The 23,176-nt window shown below is 35.9% G+C and overlaps 2 protein-coding genes across 2 annotated transcripts; both read right to left on the bottom strand.

Annotated features, from left to right (window-relative positions):
* Positions 1-113: 113 nt before the first annotated feature.
* On the bottom strand, positions 114-21,519 carry LOC101743623 (ethanolaminephosphotransferase 1). Its single transcript, XM_004922466.5, has 9 exons — positions 21,191-21,519; positions 19,889-19,957; positions 18,675-18,900; positions 17,408-17,561; positions 16,732-16,840; positions 15,809-15,966; positions 5,387-5,564; positions 4,491-4,667; positions 114-3,647 (listed from the first exon to the last, which is right to left on the bottom strand). The coding sequence occupies exons 1-9, from the start codon at positions 21,245-21,247 to the stop codon at positions 3,585-3,587; spliced, it is 1,191 nt and encodes a 396-aa protein (XP_004922523.2). The 5' UTR covers positions 21,248-21,519; the 3' UTR covers positions 114-3,584.
* On the bottom strand, positions 6,285-15,801 carry LOC134200723 (uncharacterized). The gene is made up of 2 exons (XM_062674301.1): positions 14,305-15,801; positions 6,285-8,703 (listed from the first exon to the last, which is right to left on the bottom strand). Exons 1-2 carry the CDS (start codon positions 14,331-14,333, stop codon positions 6,810-6,812), a joined length of 1,923 nt encoding a protein of 640 aa, XP_062530285.1. The 5' UTR covers positions 14,334-15,801; the 3' UTR covers positions 6,285-6,809.
* Positions 21,520-23,176: the final 1,657 nt, after the last annotated feature.

The raw sequence follows: 23,176 nt of genomic DNA, 5'->3' as shown, positions 1-23,176 counted from the left end.
GTATAGGGGTCTCAATATACGAAAATTCAGGTCTGGTCAAATACATACAGGTAGATCCCACGGGCTCTCGGGCTATTTGAGAGGTGTGCAATAAAACAAAAACAAAAAAACAATTTTGTTTTCCACAAACATTTATTTAGTGATTTTCATTACGAATAGGCATCGATTACGCGTAATAGTGTAAAGCTAAAAAGGGATCCCACTAAAAGTTTCGACGGTCTTCGTAAGCTGTGGATCACGAAACGCTACCTGGAAACTTAACCCTAATTCTCTTATAAAGTCTGTCATCCAAATTTCTATCGATCGATATCGATTTTTCATTTTGCCCATACTTATTAATCTGAAAGTATAGTGTGTTACACCAGCCCTAAACACGTTATTACGGATCCTCCCGATCCATTAACGATGCTTTTATGTACCTCAAGCACCGCTCACCGTCCTAGCCGAACCCGTCGCTTGCGACGCAGGGCTCGACAAGTAAATTAACCCATAGACAGAGCCCACTGAGTTTCTCGCCTAATCTTCTCAGTGGGTCGCGTTTCTGATCCGGTGGTAGATTCTGCTAAGCACTGCTCTTGCTAGGGCCAGTGCTAGCAACACCTCCGGTTTGAGCCCCGTGAGCTCACCTACACGCTAGGGTCAAGCTGAAATGCCTCTCAAGGCTATCAGCATAGGTAGGGGAAAAATGGTTACCCCACTGTCGTGTAATTTTGGTGAGGCCATTTCCAGCAGTGAACGACTGTGGGCTGATGATTCTGATGTTATTTTATCCCCTATACGTGTATACTAAGCTAGACCACGCAAAGCTTTCGGAAATCATCGAAACTCATATTACAATAGATCCCTTCATACAAAAGTAGCTAAAAGGCAACCATTGGAAGAATTTGGTTTTACAATTCACTCGTTACAGTAATTTTATAAAATCATTTTTTTTTTCTTCTAAAATATGATTCGATTTCATTATCTTGTTACAAATCACATCGTACTGTCGATTAGAAACTCCTCACGAATTAGCGTCTATCAAATGTCCAAACTACAACTAATCGAGTTCATTTTATGAAACACATACATTTTGAAAATTATTCATATTATCAGTTAAAAATGCAGTTGAAATTATTTACTTTAGAATTATAATGTTGTAAATATAATTTTCTGATATAAGTGTGTAATAAAATATCTATCTATATTGAATATTATAAAAAATTGCAATCTTTAAGTTAAACGACGTTCGTGTGCAATAAATAAGCTCAGTTGAGTAGTTTTAGCTTTTTTTAGCGAATTTTGAAATTGCTAAAGCTAATTGCGATAAGCTCTCGAAAGAAATAAAATCAGATAAATTAAAGAAATTTCTACAAAGCGAACTAGTCGGGACTAGCCGCTGAAACTTCACTACCGAATTATTATTATTTTTTATTAATTCGCATTTAATTATTATTATTATTATTATTAAATAATAAAACGAACAAGACTGACTATATATTTTTAAAACCACTGAATTTATCGTCGGTTCTTTTCAGCGGGTCGCGATTCCGATCCGTTGGTAGATTCTTCCAAGCAATGCTCTTGCCAGTGTAAGCAAACTCTTTTAGGTTGAGCTTGTGAGCTCACCTACCAGTCAGAGAGTAACTTGAATAGCGCAAAAGGTATAGAAAAAAAAAACGAAGTACCAAGTGTATTGCTAAATATATTATTATAATAATGTCAACTCATGTGTGTAGTTTTTTCTCTTGTTCAAACTACAAGAACAGTGTTTCAATTTTAGATCAATTACTTAAATCGAATTTTAATAATAATCACGTTATTATAAGAAAAAAGAAAAAAGAAAATAACTGGTACTGTCTACAAAACAAATTGGTGGGTTAAAAAAGTATATTAGATATAAGAGTTTTAAATGATTAAATGCTTCATATTAATAAAATAAAAAATTAAGAATGTTTGTTATTACTTAAGTCTAAGTTGTTTCATTACCGAGGTAATCACACAGTCACAAAATTAACATTACCATGGAATCCCTCGGAGAGATTTACAAAATATTAGACTATAAATAGCTAAAGCAAAAAGATATGTGGTAGAGGTATCGAAATGAGATTTTATACAATGGTACATTATAATAATGAATTCTGATTTATAACATATATACATACTTAATAGACTAATATTATTACTATTACTGACTAATATTATAAATAATAGACCGATTCACAATTTAAAATATCTAAATGATAAAAACACAAGGTTTCGAAAATATACATATTAATATGTTTTTCTTAAGTCTATGATTCGTTTTTGTCTCTTCACTACATAGTATAAAACAATTTTTTTTTAATAGATAGAGTAACTGAAGAGGAAGGTTTATATGTATAGTAACATCCATTAAATAGTGGAGAAATCAATAATAAATTACAGTTTCCGAAACGAAGCGAGGGCGGGTCGCTAGTCTTGTATATAAGTTTAGTTTATGTAATGGTCCCTAGCAAACAGTACCTATTAAACTTGACCAAATTATTCTGTTTGAATTATAAGTCTCAGAATATATTAATAAAACACTAATCCTACCGAAAGAAAACAATACAATATTTTATTTTGTAAATTTGTGAATCGGAATTAATTAGTCATTTTACTTTAAATGACAGAAAAAAATTCTATTAGACAATGCGAACTATGAGCCGACAAATAAAAACGTACACGTAATCTGAAAACTTGACAATTTTAATGGTTTTAAATTTGCGGTGCAAAAAAAATATTAATAATTTTTAGTACGGTCTGCACAGTAATGTTGTAGAAGAACGAATCCCAAACGTATTATCTTGGGTAAGGACAGAAGAAAAATATTTTTAATAGATACAGCTGATTTTAAAACAATAATACACGAGTTGTTTTGAATATACTTAGAATTTGTCGTACAGTGAACGATTTGAATCTCAGAACCCCTAGTTTCTGAAGAAGAAATGAGTATTTGTTGATAAAAATTAAGAAAATTTAAGTTGTGAAGTATATATTAAATATATAGCTCATTTAAAAATTGTGTTATAAATGCAAATAAATTCACCAATACTCAGCAGTACTAAGATAACTCGGATTAATTAATCAAATATGTAATATATTATTTTTAGGTTTTGTTGATGTTCAACTGTGGATAAATCCTATTAGGGTGATCTGTGTATCAGTAGTACGTGTAACGTCTTTACATTAAAAACATAACATTTATAGTATGATAATGTACTTTTAAGGAAAACTGTGCTTTATTCCTGAGCTTATAAGCAACATTTTTAATATATTTTTTTGTATAACAACATTTTTTTTAAGGTTTGTTTTATCTAACACCCTGTATTTACATACACATAGTGTGTGATGTTTTTATACAACAAAAAAAATGTGATTAAAAAATTTAATGAGAAACTTGAAGGGTGAAGACGGCGTTTTATAGTTGAGTACACTATCATCATGTTTGATTTGTTACATTTTACATTACAAACGTTAATATTCTGAACAGTTTTCTTTACATTGTTGCCGTATGCAATGGGTAATGTAAAAGGTAACAGTCGGTAATGTTACGTTGTCTAGCACGCATTGTCGTCTAAGAGTCAATCCGCACGCTGCTTTATGTGGAAACAGCTGACCCGGAAATGGTCGCACATCTGGCGTACCTGTTGAGTTACACAATCAGAATTCAGTCTCTCTATTATCTGTCTGCCGATTCTGACAAGTTCTGTCAGATTCTCACGAGTATGGCTTGTAGTGTAGTCATTCATTTCAAACTAAAGCTTTCTTCATTTTATTGGGAATTTGGCAAGAATATAATATTTTTTTTGGTATACCTAGTCGAACGAAATTTATTTACAAATTTACACTTTTAAATTATAAATAGACAATACCACTGGCACTTTGGGTAATTAGCTTGTGCAGTTTCAAGATGAAGCTTTTATAGCATGTGTATATTTTGTTTATTGCTATTACTACTATACGACAAACTTGATGGCGATCGATGAATTCCGATTCGGAGCTAAATAAGTGACGATTTCAAAGCGCCTATGAAAGCTCACTTAAATGAGCTTCTTCATTTTGTGATATTGCTTAGCGCCGGTTCCTATCCTACTTCTGCCCTTCTCCCAGTCACCTGGGGTCGGCGCAACATGTTTTCTCCTTCCATACTCATCTATCATATACCATTTCTTCCCTCACTCCCCTCTTACACATATCGTCTTTCACGCAATCCATTCATTTTTACTTAGGTCTACCTCTTCCTCTAAAGCCTTCCACATTCATAGTTAGGACTCTCTTAATAACCTCATTAAGTGATAAGACTGCTAATTGTACTTTTTTTGTATTTATTGTTTCGCATTATTTTTTTGGTGTACAATAAAAGAATACTCCCTATTCCTCTCTCTCCCGAAAGAGATCTCTCATTGTCATTTCGTCAATGTCCCAATTTCCGGTAGCTAATCTCCATCCAATTATATAATAAATAAAAAATCATTTGTTATACTTACAACGCAGGTTCCGTAGTGAATGTGAGCGAATAGAGTGAGCATAGTGAAGCCATAGAACGCTGTCGGCTCGTACTCTGGCAGTGTCAATGACACCGTAGCACTGACCAGCAGGGGCCACGTCAGCCAGTTGATAGCTTCGCACCGTTGATTGCTCATTTGACTGACGATTAGACGACACTGGAGATTAAATCGAGGAAATTAGAAATGGGTTGCAAGATACATTAGCTGTGAAATGATAATTTCGTTAGTCAGAGACATCTCTCGGCCAACAGCGGCACTAACAGTAGCGAAATCGTCACTCTAACAACGCCATCTAGCGGGACGCACACTGAAATCGCGTTGAACATTCTAGAAGTTTCCATTGCGTTCTGAAACAGGGATACTTTAAGAGAAATCTTTTTTGTACGGAAACTAACGACATCCTGTAGCGGATGCCCCTAAACTTATATGTTGTTAAAGTTAAGGCATTTAATTATTGTACAACTAAACACAGAAAATAGAAAAATTAATAAATCATATAAGCCTTTATTTGTTATAAACAAATTGATTACATTTTATCAATTTGTGGTTTCTGGAAATTAACATATTCCTTCATTAAAAATAAAATATAGGATAGGTAATATGTTACTGTCATCTACACGAGCAATGAGAAACTAATCGAAGCAAGGCCATCTAGTGGTCGACGCCCGTAAACATTTTGGTTGAGTGCTCGAGTTGCTTATCTATAACTAATTTATGTGCATTATCTATGAATAGCACCACAGTCGAGCCGGATGATCCAACAGTCACGCGTATTCCATAGCAAAGACGAGGTTTCAAGCGGTAAAGAATGCATAACGTACAATTAAGAGCTCTATATACATTACGATTAGGTTGAATTTTAGTTACAAACTCACCGCTACGTTACTGAACAGAGTTCCGATCAACAGGAAGAGCATCCTCAGGTCGTAGTCCGGCAGCCGCGCGCTGCAGTGCACCCACACGGAGCTGATGACGAACACGGATGTGAAGGACCAGAGCGGCCTTAGAGCTTCAGAGAGGGAACGCATCTTACCCGTTCGTTCCTTGTAAGACCTAGGAGGAAATGAGAATGTCAGAGGCGCTGTGGGTTCAAAACTTCATGACCTATGCAAGTGAAGTGTACGCTCACGAGGCCCGCACTAACTTAAAACCACTACAAGTCATTTAATCCCGTTTTTGCAGGATAGCCGTCGGAGCCCCGTGGTTCGTCAGGAACGTAGACCTCCATGATGACCTGGACTTAAGAGTCCATCAGTAAGTATCTACAGTCGGCATCGATGCGCTACTTCGACAAAGCGGCAAGACACGAGAACCCTCTCATCGTGGCCACCGGTAACTACATTCCCGATCCCGCGGACAGAATGGAAAGCAGTCGACGTCGCCCCAAACACGTCATTTCGGATCCTCCCGATCCACTAACGGTGGTTTTAGGTACCTCAAGCACCGGTCATCGTTGGGCTCGACGAGTAAATTAACCCTCAGATATAGCCCACTGAGTTTCTCGCCGGATCTTCTCAGTGGGTCGCGCTTTCGATCCGGTGGTAGATTCTGCGAAGCCCGACTCTTGCTAGGGTTTGTGTTAGCAACGTCGTCAGGTTTGAGCCCCGTGAGCTCAGGTAGAAAAAAAAAAGGTCAAAGGTGATCTAGCATGGGCTGGTGCCCAGGCGACGTAGCCTTTCATTTATGTACATCTAGGGTTCGAATCACGAAATAGCTTTAGGTGTTGTACTGTTACGGGGTGGGTCCAGGAGCTCTTTTTAAAAAAGGACACGGTGACTGGCACGGAGTTTATTTTATTAAAGAAGTAGTACAAAGGATATATGTTTCCGCTACTCAAGCCAAATCTGTTCTGCCGCGTTTAAGCAATATATTGTCTTTATATAGAGACAATGCATTCAAGAATGCCTTAGTCGGCATTATTATTTATATTACGTTATTACTGAGGGGCATATGTAACATCCCCCTCCTTAAGATTCATCGTCACCGATGAATGGTCACGGACGTTGACGTTGAGATAAACTAGAGCGGTAAGTATAGAATTTGGCTTTTGTTTTGGATAACAAAATAGGAAAACTAAAACATACGATACAGGGTAAAACAAGTAAGTACTTAAAATGAAATAGTAACTATATCTTAAAGAAATAAACTTTAAGTACAATATCAAAAACACTTAAGTAACTATTAAGTAAAATACGAAAACAGGATATAGTAAGTAAATCTATAATTAATAAAGGTCTTAATTAAAATTATTAATTAAACTTATACAATTTATTTAAAAGAATATAATTTATTATAACATTACTCGACGACGACATTATTAGACGAATTTGACAACATAAGATTTCTCCTAAAAGGCCTAGGACATGAATAATCTTTTTCACTATTTATTTGCACAGTTTGTGTAACATTACTATGATCGTTTTTACGATCTTTGTTGCATTGATTAAAGATTTGTATACAACAATGAGAATTATGTTTACTTGAACAAAACCATCTACGAAATCTAAATATAAGGTACAAGAAAAACAGAACAGTAAGAGAATAACTTATAGACATATAATGAACAGCATATTTTTGAAAGTGCGAAGGACTTTCCAAATGATTTAATTCTTTTTCTAGAGTATCTAGATGAATACTGGCGTGTAACAATGAGTCTAAATTATTAAGGTTATTTAATTTTAACAAGGGAAGTCTAGCTAAAGTTTTATTTAGTTTTGTACGTTCGCAACAATCATCTTCCAAAATGTTGAAGTTAGCTACTTGAGTTGTTACATTAGAAATAAGTGTTTCACTAGACGAAAATTGTAAAGTTTTGAAGAAAGCTTTACAGTCTTTAAACAGGGACATTATTCCTGTTCCTAACAAAACATAATCATAGTTGAGACTATTACTAGAACAGGTTACATGTAATTTTCCAGGCTCAGATTGAACAAATATCCATCTATTTTTATTAAGTTTAAAGAAGGAATCTACGTGACCCCTTAAGAGTTTTACTGAACATGAACTTGGAACTTTATTGACAGCTTCGGTTAAAATAACTGTCTCACACGTTGGGTTCGCAAGCGTCGAATACACATTACCCAATTCACAAATATAACACTTTTCACTCACGAATTTGCACTTGTCTAAGTCTTCTAACAGTGAGTAAAGCATACGATCTGTTGTTAATGCCATGTATGGCTTGTTTGGTGCTATAAGTGCATAAGTGTCTGGTTTTGTTAAGTCATAAGGAACTGGCATAGGAACAATATGGTAAAGGTTATAGACTTGAGGTAACACGAGGGGTATCTTAATTATAGTGATAATACGATTATTATGATAGTAGCATACTAGTTTAGAAATATCGATAACTTCGTGAATGTTCTGTAAAGATATTGATATAGGAAGTTCGCAATGCTTAGGTAGGTCATTTATATGTTTCTCCAACTCGACATATAATTGATATGGGCTGAGTACAGTCGGGTGCAAAATATTCATTTTACTAAATAAAATAGCGTTGTTTATGTCTTCGATATCGAAAGACAATGCAATGATTATACTTTCTAAGGACTGGAATAAAGAATTAAATTTTGTTTTTATTTGTAATTTATCGTTAGAATTTATAATATATTCGAATGCCGAATTTATGATTTCTAGATTTTTATTTAGACGTTTCTCGTTTTCACTGAATTTTAACATTGAATTATTAAATGTGGAAATTGTAGATTTTATCACATGTATATTATCACGCATAAGATGCGCTAAAGCTTTTTCGTCTGACTGTACTTGGTCGATAGCATCAGAGAACTTGACACCGTCGTTGGAATCTAGAGTGCCAAAGAATGTTTTAAGAACAGAGCCACCAAAGTCGAGTAGCCCACGTTTTGATCTACTTTGTCGACTACTAGTAAGATAGGATACAGATGCAAACTTTTTGATGTTATTATCGTGTTGACTTTGTAATGACGAAATGGCGTTCATGCAATCGAACTGGACTTTGGAGGACTCGAAGTCCTTACAGAAAGAGTTTACTTTTTCAAATAATTGATCTACTTTATCAAGATGAGACTGTATGTTATTAGTATTTAAATAAGTTACAACATTCCAGTTATCATTAGTAAATTTGACGTCAGATAGTCTATCGTAGTATAGACCGGGACTATCTGTTATCTGGGTTATGATTTGATGACTTGTACATAGCACTAAGATGGGCCTGAAAGGGAACAGAAATAGTAATAAGTAAGCATTCGTTTATTATCACCACTAAATCAAATATTGTAAAATAGTAAACATATAAAATAGTAAAAGTTTCAAATAGTTATTCAGTGTAAGATTATTATTATAATTATAATATAATTTTTTTTCTTTTTGAGTAAAAGAATTAAGTATGTTCGAAAATAAAGGGATTATTTAAACGAGTTAGCTTTAATAAGACTATAGTGCGTCGTCATTTGCTAATTTTATTTCATCATAATGGTGACGCACGTGCTTACGGTTCATTAATAAGGTGACCGTGTGGTTGCCGTTTATTTTTATGATTTTGTATGGACCTTTCCATACAGGAGATAAGGCTTTGTTTTGCTTATGATGACAACGGACGTAGACCATGTCACCAATATTATAGGTAATCGGTTTCGAGTGAGAGTCGTAGTATTTTTTTGATCTTTCTTTTGACGACTCTATATTTTGTAAAGCTTTTTGACGGCTGTAATATAACCGGTGATTAAGTGCTCTTATATAATCGCTGTATGTATTAAGGTCGAGAGAGTCTATACTTTTAGGGATGTAGGGTTTAAACCCGAATAACAATTCTAATGGTGAAAAGCCTGTGGTAGAGTGGATATTGGAATTGTACGCTAGCATTGCTGTTCTAAGATATAAGTCCCATGTATGTTGGTTTTCAACTATATACGACCTAAGATATTCTTTCAGAGTCGAATGACTTCTTTCTAGGGCGCCACAAGTCTGCGGGTGATATGGAGAAGCAAAAATGTGTTTTATTCCGAATAAACGCTCTAACTGCTTCATTACTTCGGAAGAGAAGTTAGCACCTTGATCTGTAATAATGATCTTAGGGATACCGATGTGGGAGATATACTTTACTAATGAACGAGCTGTTTCTTCGGCGGAGCATGTGACCATGGGATATGCTTGAGAATATTTAGTGAGATCGTCTTGTAACGTAAGAATGAACTTGAATTTGTTATGATGTGTTTCGGGTAATGGCCCCACTAAATCTAGGAATAACTTTTCATTAGCTCTAGTGGCGGTAGACGTGATTATCATTGGGGAGCGATTAACTTGGCGCAGCGGTTTGTTTATTTGGCACGATTTGCAATTTTTGACATAGTTTTCTATGTCTTGTCGCATATTTTTCCACCAATATAGTTCTTTTATTCGTCCTAACATACGAGCGACTCCGGGGTGACCTGCAGTCGTGGAATCATGGTGATCTCTTAATATTTTTTTGATTTCGGAAGGCGTAGGATATTGGATATTGTTATGGTAAATATTTACTTTGATTTGAGTGTCATGAAATAGAAACGCAACGATATTGTAAATTTTTGTAAATGACAATTTCGTGTAAGGGTCTGAGAAATCTGATATAGCACATTCTTTTTCCTCGCTATACCATGTAGTTATCATGTCACGGTAACAACGTAAAACATTAAAAATATCTTTATACGTAAACTCGTCGTAAAAATGAACACGGACAAACAAATGTGTAAATAAATGACTGGCGTTACCGGTAGAATAAAATGAGTACAGTTCTCTCTCCACTTCACGTATGTCAGGCATAGTTGTGGACATTTCTATGATTTCTGAACAATATGGTACAGACTCATCAAGGTCAATTGAGGTAGGGTAGGCTATCAGCTTACATTTAGCTTTAAGTAGAGAGTCGTTAAATTCCTGAATATTTGTGTTAAACGGATCTTTCGATTGTCGGGACACTTTTAGATATTGTTCATAGGTTTCAGGAGTTGACGGTGACGGTTGCGAGGGCAGTGATGGAGAAGGGACTTTTGTAGGAGGTTGAGTAGGGTGGCTAGGCATTTCTTGTCCAAGAGGGGTTTCTGAAGGGACGGACCCTGGGGCGTTGAAGTCTATGGGGGGTGGTAACGGAGACAAGTCATCGAACGTAAGGGGCTCATCTACTCGAGACTGTTCATCAAGGTATGGGGGTGGTTGTAAACCGGTTGGTTCATCGAGAGTATGAACGAGGTTGCGAGATAAGGAATCTGCGTTACAATTTAACTTCCCCTTTTTGTATTCAATCTCGTAGTCGAATTCTTCTAATTTTAACCTCCATCTAACTAACTTAGAACCCGGGTCTTTGCAGTTAAATAGCCACTGCAAAGGTTTATGATCGGTCACGATTTTAAACTTGTGTCCATACAGATAAGGTCTGAAAACTTTTGTGCCGAAAATGATAGCTAAACATTCTTTTTCGGTTGTAGAATAATTTCCTTCTGATTTGTTCAGGGTTCGAGATGCGAAGGCTATTGGGAGATCTTGACCTACTTCGCCTTGAGAAAGAATAGCAGAAACAGCGTAATTGGATGCGTCTGTTGTTAATACGAAGGGTTTAGTAAAATCAGGGTACTGAAGGATAGGAGCCGAGGTTATTTTGTTTTTCAGTTCGTCGAAGGCTTTTTGTTGTTCACAACCCCATTGAAACGTAGCGTCCTTTTTTAGAAGGCTAGTTAAAGCTTTAGTAATATGGGAGAAATTTTCAATGAAGCGACGATAATAACCAACTAAACCTAGAAATGATTTTATATCACGTGGAGACTTCGGAACTGGGAAGTTAGTGACACAGAGAACCTTCTTGGGGTCAGGCATTACTCCTTTATCTGAAATAATATGTCCAAGATACTGTGCTTCTCGACGAAAGAACTCACATTTGTCCGGTTGTAATTTTAGGTTGTGTTCACGGAGCTTATGAAATATGTTTCTGAGGTTTTGACAATGAGACAAGAGATCGTGGTTGAAAGCGACTATATCATCTAAATATGTATAGCAATGAGTGCCTTGAAGGCCGCTTAGTACTATATTCATGAGTCTTTGAAATGTGGAAGGAGCATTTCGAAGACCAAAAGGCATACGCGTGAACTCGTAATGGCCCGAGGGCACACTAAATGCTGTTTTTTCGGTATCTTTCACCTTGACTTGATGAAACGAAGATGCGAGGTCAAGAGTGGTAAAGTATTTACTGTGGCCTAGCTGGTCCAGGATATCCGTGATGTTCGGAATAGGATAGGCATCACCAATTGTTACTTGATTTAACTTCCTATAGTCGATAACAATACGCCACTTAGGTTTACCGGAGGAGTCTTGTTTTTTTGGTACTACCCATATAGGTGCTGACCATGGTGAGATAGAGGGTTGAATGATTTTTTGACGTAGCATATCATTTATTTGTCTATGTACTTCCTCTTTATGACACTCAGGGAAACGGTAACTTTTAACAGCGATCGGTGTGTCAGATGTAGTGCGTATTTCGTGTTCAAGAGTTTTTGTACACGTGAGGCTGTCGCCTTCAAGAAAAAACACGTCTGAGAATTCGGAACAGATACTGCGTAAACATGTTTCTTCCTCCTTATTTAAGTGTTCGCAACGAATGGCATCTTGAACTCGTTTTTCCCGGACTGAGTTAAAACTAATTTGGTAACAGCATGACTCGTGAGTACTGTCGGAAGTATTAGACGGAGGGTCATTTTCTAGAATCAGAGACACGGGTTCGAGGGTGAAAGATAGGTCATGTAACCTTACTTCCGACTCAGAGGTATTCAGGACAGACAAATTAATTTTGTTATTTGGTTTAACACTAACTAAACATTTAGAAAAATACACACTAGGATAGTTTACATGCGTGTTTTTTAAAATTAAACCTTCCTTTAACTCCGGGTTAGTAACAGCGCATTCAATAAACATTTCGCTTCTTGGCGGAACGATATAGTAGGGTTGTGACATATGTAACTTGAAACGCTGCGTAGAGGGGCTAAGTATGCCCAGGTATTTCTCTGAATAATTAATAAATGCACTATTTTTGTCTAAAAAATCTGATCCTATAATACCATCGTAATCCAGGTTAACATCTTTAACTACGTGAAATTAAAAAGGTGATAGATTCGATTGGTTAGTTTTTATTGACAAAAGGAATTTGCCCAGTGATTCACAGTGTGAATTTACGTCATTGATGCCTTTGAATTTTATTTTGTGATTTTCAAGAACTGGTAAACAAGGAATACTGGTACTTTTTATAAGAGATATTGAACTTCCCGTATCAACTAATAACGAAATAGGATTCGTGGTATGGGATGTATGAACAAGTATGTAAGGTAACGGTGTGTTTTTATGCTGAGAAATATCGTACACTGTCGGCAAATATTCTTGAGATATCGCCGATGGCATCGTTTGAGGGGTAAGTTGACTGATTGATTTACGAGTAGTATCTGGCTTAGCGGATACCGGGGTTGACTTATCATGTGACTTTGTAAACGATTTAGTAGAAGGCTTGGTAACCGGATTAGTAGACGAATTAGTAGACGAATTAGGAGACGAATTAGTAGACGAATTAGGAGACGAATTAGTAGACGAATTAGTAAACGAATTAGTAAACGAATTAGTAAACGAATTAGTGAACGAATTAGGAGACGAATTAGTAGACGAATTAGGAGACGAATTAATTGGCGAATTAGTGAACGAACTAGAAGTAGTTTTGCACGCTTGTGCATACGACCTAATAATTTCTTTGCATTGTTGCGATTTAGTAGAGTTACGTAATTTTGTGCCTGTTTGGTTTGCAGGCAATCGCCGGCACATTTGCGATACCTGACACGTTAGTTTAAATTATTGTCGGTTTTCTCGATTTCGCAACATTTAAAAGGCGAAGATTCCGAGTCAGGTGGAATATGATTAAGCGGGCGATATTTATTATACGAATTATTACGTAAGTTGTTATTGTATTCGCGTTTCTTACATTTCGCAATGTGATGACCTGGGTTTTTACAGTAACTGCAAACGATTTGAGGTGGAATTTTTTGTTTTATGTCTATTTTTGTTGAATTAAATGAACTAGCTTGTGATGATAATTTTGGCTGTTGATGATGAGTTGAATGAGACTTAGCAACGAAGTTCTGGATTTTTTCCTCTTCAATGGCGATATTAATTGCTTCGTTAAGATTTTTGGGGTTACGACATCGCACCATGTTACCGATACGAGGAGTCAGTCCGAACATAAAAGAGTGTATCGCCAGGTCCTCTGTCATGGCAATACGACCTGATAGGTCTTTTTTTGATGTATTAGAATTATGGATTTCGGTCTGCATCTCGGTTAGGCACGTATCGATTCGTAAAGAAAATTCAGACACAGATTCGCCAGCACGTTGTTTACATGATTGCAAATCGAAAAATAGATGACTGTAGTGTTTAGTTTCTCCAAAATTTTGACGAAGAAATTCTCTCAACGATTCGAAGTTATCGAATATTTTATTTGAGCATGCTATTCTGGCTTTTCCTTCTAGCTTTGAAATTATAAATTTCAGTAATAGTCTTTTTTGACTGTCTGATGCAAGATCTAACGCATCCTGGCAGTTAGTCAAGAAGGCCGTAAGGGTCTCCCGACTTCCATTATATGGGTTGATAAAATTACATAGTACTTGAATAGGATATTGTTCGCTCAAGACTATTTCACTTTTAGTAGACATTATTACGAGTATTCGCTTTTGACAGTAACAAAACAGACACTAGCAGAAAGAAGGTCAACTAAAAAAATGTAATAGTTATACGAGACGAATGATTCACTCACCGCAAGAATATCAGAGCTGTTAACTTCATCGGAGTACGCACGGATGATGGGATGGCAGCAAGGCGTTTGGCAGGCTTATACTGGAAGTCTTAATGTCGCAAACGGCAGGAACCGGCTTGGCAGGAACGAGTCAGCAGGAACGTTGCAAACGGCTTAGCAGGAACGAGTCAGCAGGAACTGGTGCAGTAGGGACGAATCAGCGGCTTGAATTTTCACGGGTACTGGAGCTTCGGGCGAATCTTCGGGCTTGTTTCACAGGAACCAGCAGGACGTCTTATTGGTTTTTGCGTGTTTTTGTCAGGTTGACACCAGCCGATCAATACTGACCGGCACGAGCGGGTATGATGTGGCAGATTTTTGTAAGTTTTTCTTTCTCACGATGTTGAAGATGGCGTTGAAGATATTTTGCAGGTTTTCTTCCTTTACGATATTGATGATGAGAGCAGCGGCAATGAGCGCAACGTAGAATCAAGAGCTCAAGACAATCCGGATAGCCAGTGTAACGTACTGACTATCCCACTTCTGACACCACTGTTACGGGGTGGGTCCAGGAGCTCTTTTTAAAAAAGGACACGGTGACTGGCACGGAGTTTATTTTATTAAAGAAGTAGTACAAAGGATATATGTTTCCGCTACTCAAGCCAAATCTGTTCTGCCGCGTTTAAGCAATATATTGTCTTTATATAGAGACAATGCATTCAAGAATGCCTTAGTCGGCATTATTATTTATATTACGTTATTACTGAGGGGCATATGTAACAGTACCTATGTTAGGGTTGAAATTAGTATTGGACGAGTCTAAGCTTAGAAACCGACTGGTTTGTTCAATGAGTTTTTTTTCACAGCATAGATGGGTGGACGAGCTCACAGCCCACCTGGTGTTTGGTGGTTACCGAAGCCCGTAGACATCTAAAACGTAAATGCCGCCACCCACCTTGAGATATGAGTTCTAAGGTTTCAGTATAGTCACAACGGCTGCCCCGCCCTTCAAACCGAAACGCATTACTGCTTCACGACAGAAATAGGCAGGATGGTGGTACCTACCCGTGCGGACTCACAAGAGGTCCTACCCCCGTATTAACGCAAATTATAATTTTCAAATTCTTATCGGGTAGACCCATCATAGTTAAAGTAAAATTTTGGTATGAGCTTTCCCACCTCAGGAGCTTCTGCAATGATGTGCTAACTACAGTATTCTCAGACTGATAGACTACTCTACAATATCTATAGTAATGACTATCCTACACTTAAAATTAAACGTGTTATAGCTTCAAGACAAACAATAACCTTAAAAAATATACAGAAAACTTGGTGACTGCCGTTGAGTCAAACCGCAAATACATGGAAGGTCCCTCCAAATGGGACATGGTCCCTTATTCCCTAGACATTTAGCGACGATATGACGATACTCCTCAATTATAGCAAAAGCTTCAGACCGGACTTTATATGGGCATCGATCGAACCTTTATCTACTGTATTGTGTAATAGGGAACGTATAACTCACTTATTAATATTGTACAGCGCCACTGGCAGGTTGGTGACGACTCCCGTTCCGTATATCGCCAGTTCGAATCCGTGCGCCAGCGTCATACTGCCGTAGATATATTTCTTGTAGAACAAGGTACCGTTAACACCGGTCCATATGAAGCATAGGGTTGAAGCCTGGAAAACATAATAACGTGCCGTGTTTTTACCGTCCATAGTTAACATTAGCGCAAATTGTTCAATTCACAATTGACTTGAAAGACAGAAAAATAGTAAGGGTAAATTTTGCAATATGCTACGAGACAAGGTTTGGTATTTTCAATCTTCAATCTATATATAAAAAAATGAATTGCTGCTCGTTAGTCTCGCTAAAACTCGAGAACGGCTGAACCGATTTGGCTAATTTTGGTCTTGAATTATTTGTGGTAGTCCAGAGAAGGTTTAAAAGGAAGATTGTAACGCCAGAATATTTCATTTCCATTTATTTAAAACTTTTTCTAAATTACTGGCAACGCCATCTAGAAATTGTCAGTAATTTAGAAAAAGGTTTAAATTATACGTTATTATATTTATTATATTTACGTTATTATATTAGGCGTTACAAGATAAATATGAAAATGCTCGGAATTAAATAAAAAAAACAATTTTGTTTTCCCTTTGACGTGTCCCCCGTCGGACGGATTCATTTTGTTTGTTTTAAGTTTATTTTATACAAAAGTTAGGTCTTTTATTTATCGATTGAGGCACTAAGAAGTCTGCCGGGTCAGCTAGTACTTAATACAAAATATTTAATGTTCAACTGGACGTTCAATGGATTCATATATTGATAGAACCATCAGTAGGCTAATAGTTAAGACACAACTATATTAGGTGTTCAAGAACATCTTCCATGATAACAGAATAAGATTGTGTTAGTAAATGCATTTGCAAAAGTTCACTCACCCACATACTAAAATCATAGCCCCAAGGCAGGAACAGAACCCCTGTATTATATTTCTCCCAGTGACTCAAATAAAAATTCAATAAGAGATTCCACATCACGTAATAAATCCTGAAAATAATAACAAATAGCTCACTCATAGTCGGGTAATTTCAATTTATTTTAGCTGTACAGAAGAATTTCTGTTAATTTGACAACATGTAGCCAAAAATCTAACAGATCTAAAGATTTTACATGCTACAAATCGTCAGCAAACTGTAAAAGTATAAACATAATTCTGCTAACACTTGTTTGCATGTATATTTATGAATACTAGAGGTCCCGCAGTAGTCGAAATTCGACTATAATTAATTGGAATTGTACGTTTGTATACTATTATGATTGTATTATAAACTTCTATAATTTCGCATTTGACAACAGACGTCAAGAACAAACGTTTGACAATAAATAGTAGGTATGCGTGTGTGTGTGCGTCAAATACATGATATGTAGTGTGTGTAATGTTTTCTTTATTAATTTAATGTATCTTTTATGCATTATTTAAAAAATATATTAGCATAGTGCACTTCTTCTCTATATTCTCTATAAGTGTGGAAAATTTCATACTCCTGCGTCTGTGCAAATTTCGTAAAAAGGGATACAAAGTTTTTTCTTCACGTATTAATATATAGATCTTACCTAATAGGCGGAATAGAGTAATCCGATCGACCAAATATAGAATATAGACAGGCCGGTATGAAGAATACCGTGTATGAATCGAGACCGTGGTCAAATAGTTCCCCAAGCGGTCCCGATGTCTGGGTGCGTCTAGCTTGCTTCCCATCAATACCGTCTGTAATAAAATTGGAATCTTCCTTCACTATGTCACATAATATTTAAGTTAATAAATCTAAATAGATTACATAATTAGCTATAATTCGGTAGCTGGTAGCTAGTTTTACTGGTGGTAGGACCTCTTGTGAGTCCGCGCGGGTAGGTACCACCACCCTGCCTATTTCTGCCGTGAAGCAGTAATGTGTTTCGGTTGGAAGGGTGGGGTAGCCGTTGTAACTATACTGAGACCTTAGAACTTATATCTCAAGGGGGGTGGCGCATTTACGTTGTAGATGTTTATGGGCTCCAGTAATCACTTAACACTAGGTGGGCTGTGAGCTCGTCCACCCATCTTAAGCAATAAGAAAAAAGCTGGATTGTGCTCCATGCACTATTTAAATCAATGATAGATGGTATGTGGATATTATCAGGTGGGCCATAGGAATCTGCCCAAAAACACATTTAAAAGAAATATGTTATTCAACGTGTTAGATTATGTTTGATAGTGTAAAAATAAAACATTATGATAAGAAATTATTATCTCAACACCTACTGCACCACAAATGTAGGAGTGTTTAAAAAAATTATAAGATATTTACAAATTTTTTTTTTTATTAAATTACTGATAAACTTTTATATTTCACAACAGGCAGTGGAATTCGAATTCTAAAAGGTATGTGGTATACAAAATATATATTTTTCCTTATTTAAAAGCATATTTATAGGCGCATAAAAATCATCGTGATTTCGTTGTTACTATCGAATGTAAACCACTAAGAAAAATTGCCAAAAAACTCAGTACTTGTTCCATGTCAAATATAATATTTTACAAATCAAAACAGCAAATTTACAAAATTTTATTAAATCATTATATATAGCAAGGTGAGTTAAACTAGAACAATCTGGTGGTAGATTCTAGGAAGCACTAGTCTTCTCTCAGGTTGAGCCCCGTGAATTCACCTGCAAGTCATAACATAGCTGGAATAGCCCCTTAAGCTATCAGCAAATATGGGTAAGAAAAAAAAATTTATCACTTATCGCTAGATATGTCATACCATCTGCTGCTCTACCACAATAAAAAATTGTTTCAGACTACATAGTGTTATTAAATATATTAAAAATAATATCTTACCTAGGGTATAAGCAAGAAATAGAAATACGGCAATTATGAACCACAGTGATTTCGGTATGACTTCCTCATAGCCATTTGTAGTTGCATCAATTAATGTTGCATTGTTAGCTGAGAAGCTGGCAGCATAGTAATCATAATCATAGTATGACAGCATCAGGAAATTGAGCACAACCAACATGAATCCGGCAAACGTTAGTACATTTGGTGCAATCCATTTTGGCACAAGCTGTGTACAGACAGTAATATTCTATTAAACTATGTATTACATTACTTTATTAGACATTTAAATGTGCCCCTAAATGCTATAAAAACAGATATTACTTAATGTAATATTATTCAGTGTACATGAACAAATAGTTTTATATAAAAGTACCCTAAAATATTATTTGAGAAATACTCTATTTGCCAATTAAAGTCCCATCAGAATTGATTTAGCTATTTCAGATTTCCCAATTAAGCTTGTGATTAAATCAAGTAGACTTAATCATGTGAGATTCAAAAGAAATTTACTTTGATTTCACAGGGAGACAATTATTTACTATTCACGTTGAATGAGATGTCCCCGCCATCTCCTTTTTACCATCATCCCTCCTGGCACCAGAGAAAAGTTCATCCATACTATCTGGAACTACTGTATTGACTGAGAGTATTTTCACTGTTTCAGTGTTTTTTGATTGATATCACATGTCTTTCTTCAAAGAGATTTGCAGAGAGTACTCAGGAAGATAACTTAGCCGTACCCTTGGCATTGCTAACTTCTATGAGCAACGATAATTATTTACCATCAGGTTGGCCTTATGCTCATCTGCCTACAAAAGGCAATAAAAAAAGACAGTTACATTTAAATGTTTATCAAGTCTCATATAACAAACCTATGTGCACTTATCAAATTGCCAGCAATATAATTTAACTAATATCTAATTACAGCAATCATTGTTTATTCACATATATTTACAATACTAAAGAGTAGCAAAACCATATTATAGTATTTATATTGTTACTGGTATTTATTATATGGAAAGTTATCAGGAAATTATTTAAGGTGTAATAAGTATTTTGTTATTATTTATTTCTCTTCAAATTGTAAATAAAAACTATCACTACATTTTCTTTACTCTACATTTATTCGTCAACTTCACAAAATGTCAGACTCTGTACTATTTGCTACTTCTAAAATCATACTGAGCTATGTTACTATTTAGAAAGATACTTACTTCCACAACTTTGTTCCAAAATGGGTGCATGACATAAACACTGAGAGGGCTCGTGTCGATCGCCATGTACTAAAATAATAATTGTAATGTTATAATTATTATACACAGAAAAAATACGTCGATACCTTTTATCCACATCTTTTTTCTACTTCCTACAAAAAATTTCATATGTTGCAATCATTTATTAAATGATAGCTTTGACAGCAATAGAAACAACAAAACTACTAGCTGCTTTAGCCACTTTACAAAAAAAAGGTGTCTGAACAACTTGGTGCATGTGAAAGAAGTGAAACTTCTTTTGCGGTATGTAGTATTGTGGTTTTCTTCATTTTTCATCCTTAAATCAAATTTATCTTGTAATCATATTTTCTTGGAATGCTGTATATAAGAGAAACAACCTAGCTCTCTTTGTCCTTTCCTTCTCTCCACAGTCAAGTGGTTCGCGAGATGCTCTGTCTATTTTCTCATTCTCACTCTTTTTAAATTGTAACTTTTACTCTCAAACTTTCAACATGCCTAAAGAAGTTTCACTCTGAAAATTTGCACATCAATTTAAGAATGATTGTTAAGGATTACACAAATACAAAATCATTTATATCAACTTGGATGTTGAGTAAATTACTTATTAAAACTTTGGCGTCCAGCAAACACCAGTGGTGTCATGCGCAAAATTGCATCCATTGGCCGGCAAACCGAAGTAGTGTCGTGAGCATATCTTCAAAATTTCATGAACGTTGGGGAGCAGGGTTGAGAACTTATGAGAGCTAGTAATGAGATTAGTAAAACTAAACAATTTATAATTTCCCAATTTTCTCAAAAAACCGGCTGGCGACAAGCCAAGTAATCTGAATTAACAGTGCGGACGCCAAGCGAATAAAGACAGTAAAGTGTTAATAGCTCATGATTATAATGACAGGCACCAAAAGATTACACTAATATAAAATTTCGATTTTCTTAAGTTAACAATATAGTTTCATGTTAGAGCAGCAAAGGGAAATTAGTTTTAACAGTTAATTTAAAGTCGTCGTATTAAGGTCACTGAAAAACTTTGTTACATTTTTGTAGAAATTTAAAGAAGGCCTAACTACATGTAACAAACCAGTTGTATAGTTAATAAGTATCAATAGATGTAACTTGATTAATGTCACATGTAGGCGATTTATATTTTAATTGATATCTACTGCGCAAATCATACAATTTAAGTTAAATCTCTAAAACAGCTACAAAGCTAATTATTAAACAGCGTTTTAATTCTAAAAACAACATACAGCATTGATCCTATGAGTTTTTAACTAACTTTACCTTGTAATTGTCGAAGCCCTCCAAGTGTTCGCGTGATAAATATTTGTAATTGAACATTTTCGATGTTTTTTATCGTTATTTTATAACGAAATATATGTTAAGACTAGTTAAGTACACTTAGACTATCTAAAACACATTACGAGTTGCAATAAAAATACATTTTATTGAAAGCTAAATCATTTTGAAAATTTATGTAAATGTTTCTTTCCGAAAAACTTTGACAGTTCTGACTTTTTTAACTTGATTTCGAACGGGCAAAAGGAATATAAACATACACTAAACATTTTATTACGAAAGCCTGATGTCAGGTTTATCACGCAAAAAGTGCATAGATAATACCACAAAACGCTATTACTTCTAGCAAGGATAATACACATAAATTATAATTATAGTTACGCAACTCAGGCACACAACAACAAAAAAATTACGGGTGTCGGCCACTAGATAGCTTCGCTTCGATTAGTTTCTCATTGCTCCTGTAGAAGATAGTAACAAATCACGTCATTTCGTATCCTCCCGATCCACTAAAGGTGCTTTTAGGTACCTCAAGCACCGGTAATCATTCTCGTCGAACCCGTCACTCGCGACGAGGGGCTCGGCGAGTAAATTAACCCACAGACACAGCCTACTGAGTTTCCCGCCGGATCTTCTTGGTGGGTCCCGTTTCCGATTCGGTGGTAGATTCTGCGAAGCACAGCTCTTGATAGGGTTCGTGTTAGCAACAACGTCAGGCTTGGGCCCCGTGAGCTCACCTACCTGCCCGGTTACGCTGACATAGTCTCTCAAGGCTCTAAGCTTAGGTAACTCCACTTCTAGCTTTTCTATAACAATTCATAGTATTTAATTTTATGAATTCAATGTATTACCATGTGCCACAATTATATGACCATGTGCCACGACAGTATTTAGGGCGCTGATAATCTTCATATTTATTAGCAGTCGATGCACATTCCCCGGGTGACTTGATTTAAAATTCATAATACGTATCACATTTGGCTTTATTTTGTTTACCAAGTTTGTCCGTGAGGGGAACGGGGGAGCCTTTACCTGTTCCGCATGCAATTTCGAATTTTAAAGCTTAAAAAATTTCGCACGTATCGCAAATATCTATACACAAAACCAATCCCAAAACAATAGCGCGAATAAACTAAACGAAAACATTTATTGAGCAAAAATAAATTATATCGCAATTATGTGATGGCAGTAACATCCTATTTCGTTATATTAATCTACCATTCGTGGTCACTATACAATTCAATTAAAAATTCTTCATCGTTTTTTACTGGTCGAAGGCCCTCTTGTGGGTCCGCACGGGTAGATACCACCACCCCGCCTATTTCTGCCGTGAAGCAGTAATGCGTTACGGCTTGAGGAGTGGGGCAGCCGTTATAAATATACTGAGACCTTAGAACTTATATCTCAAGAGTGGCGCATTTACGTTGTAGAAGTCTATGGGCTCCAGTAAGCACTTAGCACAAGGTGGGCTGTGAGCTCGTCTACCCATCTAAGCAATAAATAAATATGTTAATATCTCGCATATGGCGACATATACATAGTGATGTCTATGACTTAGTTCATTCACCCATACACAGGAAAAAAGCGCAATCTGGAAAAGATAATTGAAATGCAACTTAGTATTTAGCAACTTAGCATAATATATACATACTAATTGCTGATATTAGACACATAAAGACGGATATTCACGAATAGTTTTAAAGTCTTATCTATCTTTGCAACAAGTTTCAAAGAATAAAATTTCTTTAAATAGCATTCAAGTTTAGATGTCAAAAGAACTCAAGAAAATGGTAAGTAATATGAGTAAAAAAATGATTTTTGCAAAAACTAATGAGATTTTTTACAAATTTTCAAGCGAACTTAAAGCATACCTAGTTCCTGTATTTTTTTATTTTAAATTACGTCATCAACAAAAGAACGACCGATGAAAACCGCTATCGAATTTGATAAGATATACCGCAGTCGGCAGAG

This window comes from Bombyx mori, chromosome 20 (assembly GCF_030269925.1).
Source record: "Bombyx mori chromosome 20, ASM3026992v2".
NCBI classification, from domain to species: Eukaryota; Metazoa; Arthropoda; class Insecta; order Lepidoptera; family Bombycidae; genus Bombyx; species Bombyx mori.
Note: the sequence above shows the minus strand (reverse complement) of the source record. Positions and strands in the feature narration are given on the sequence as shown.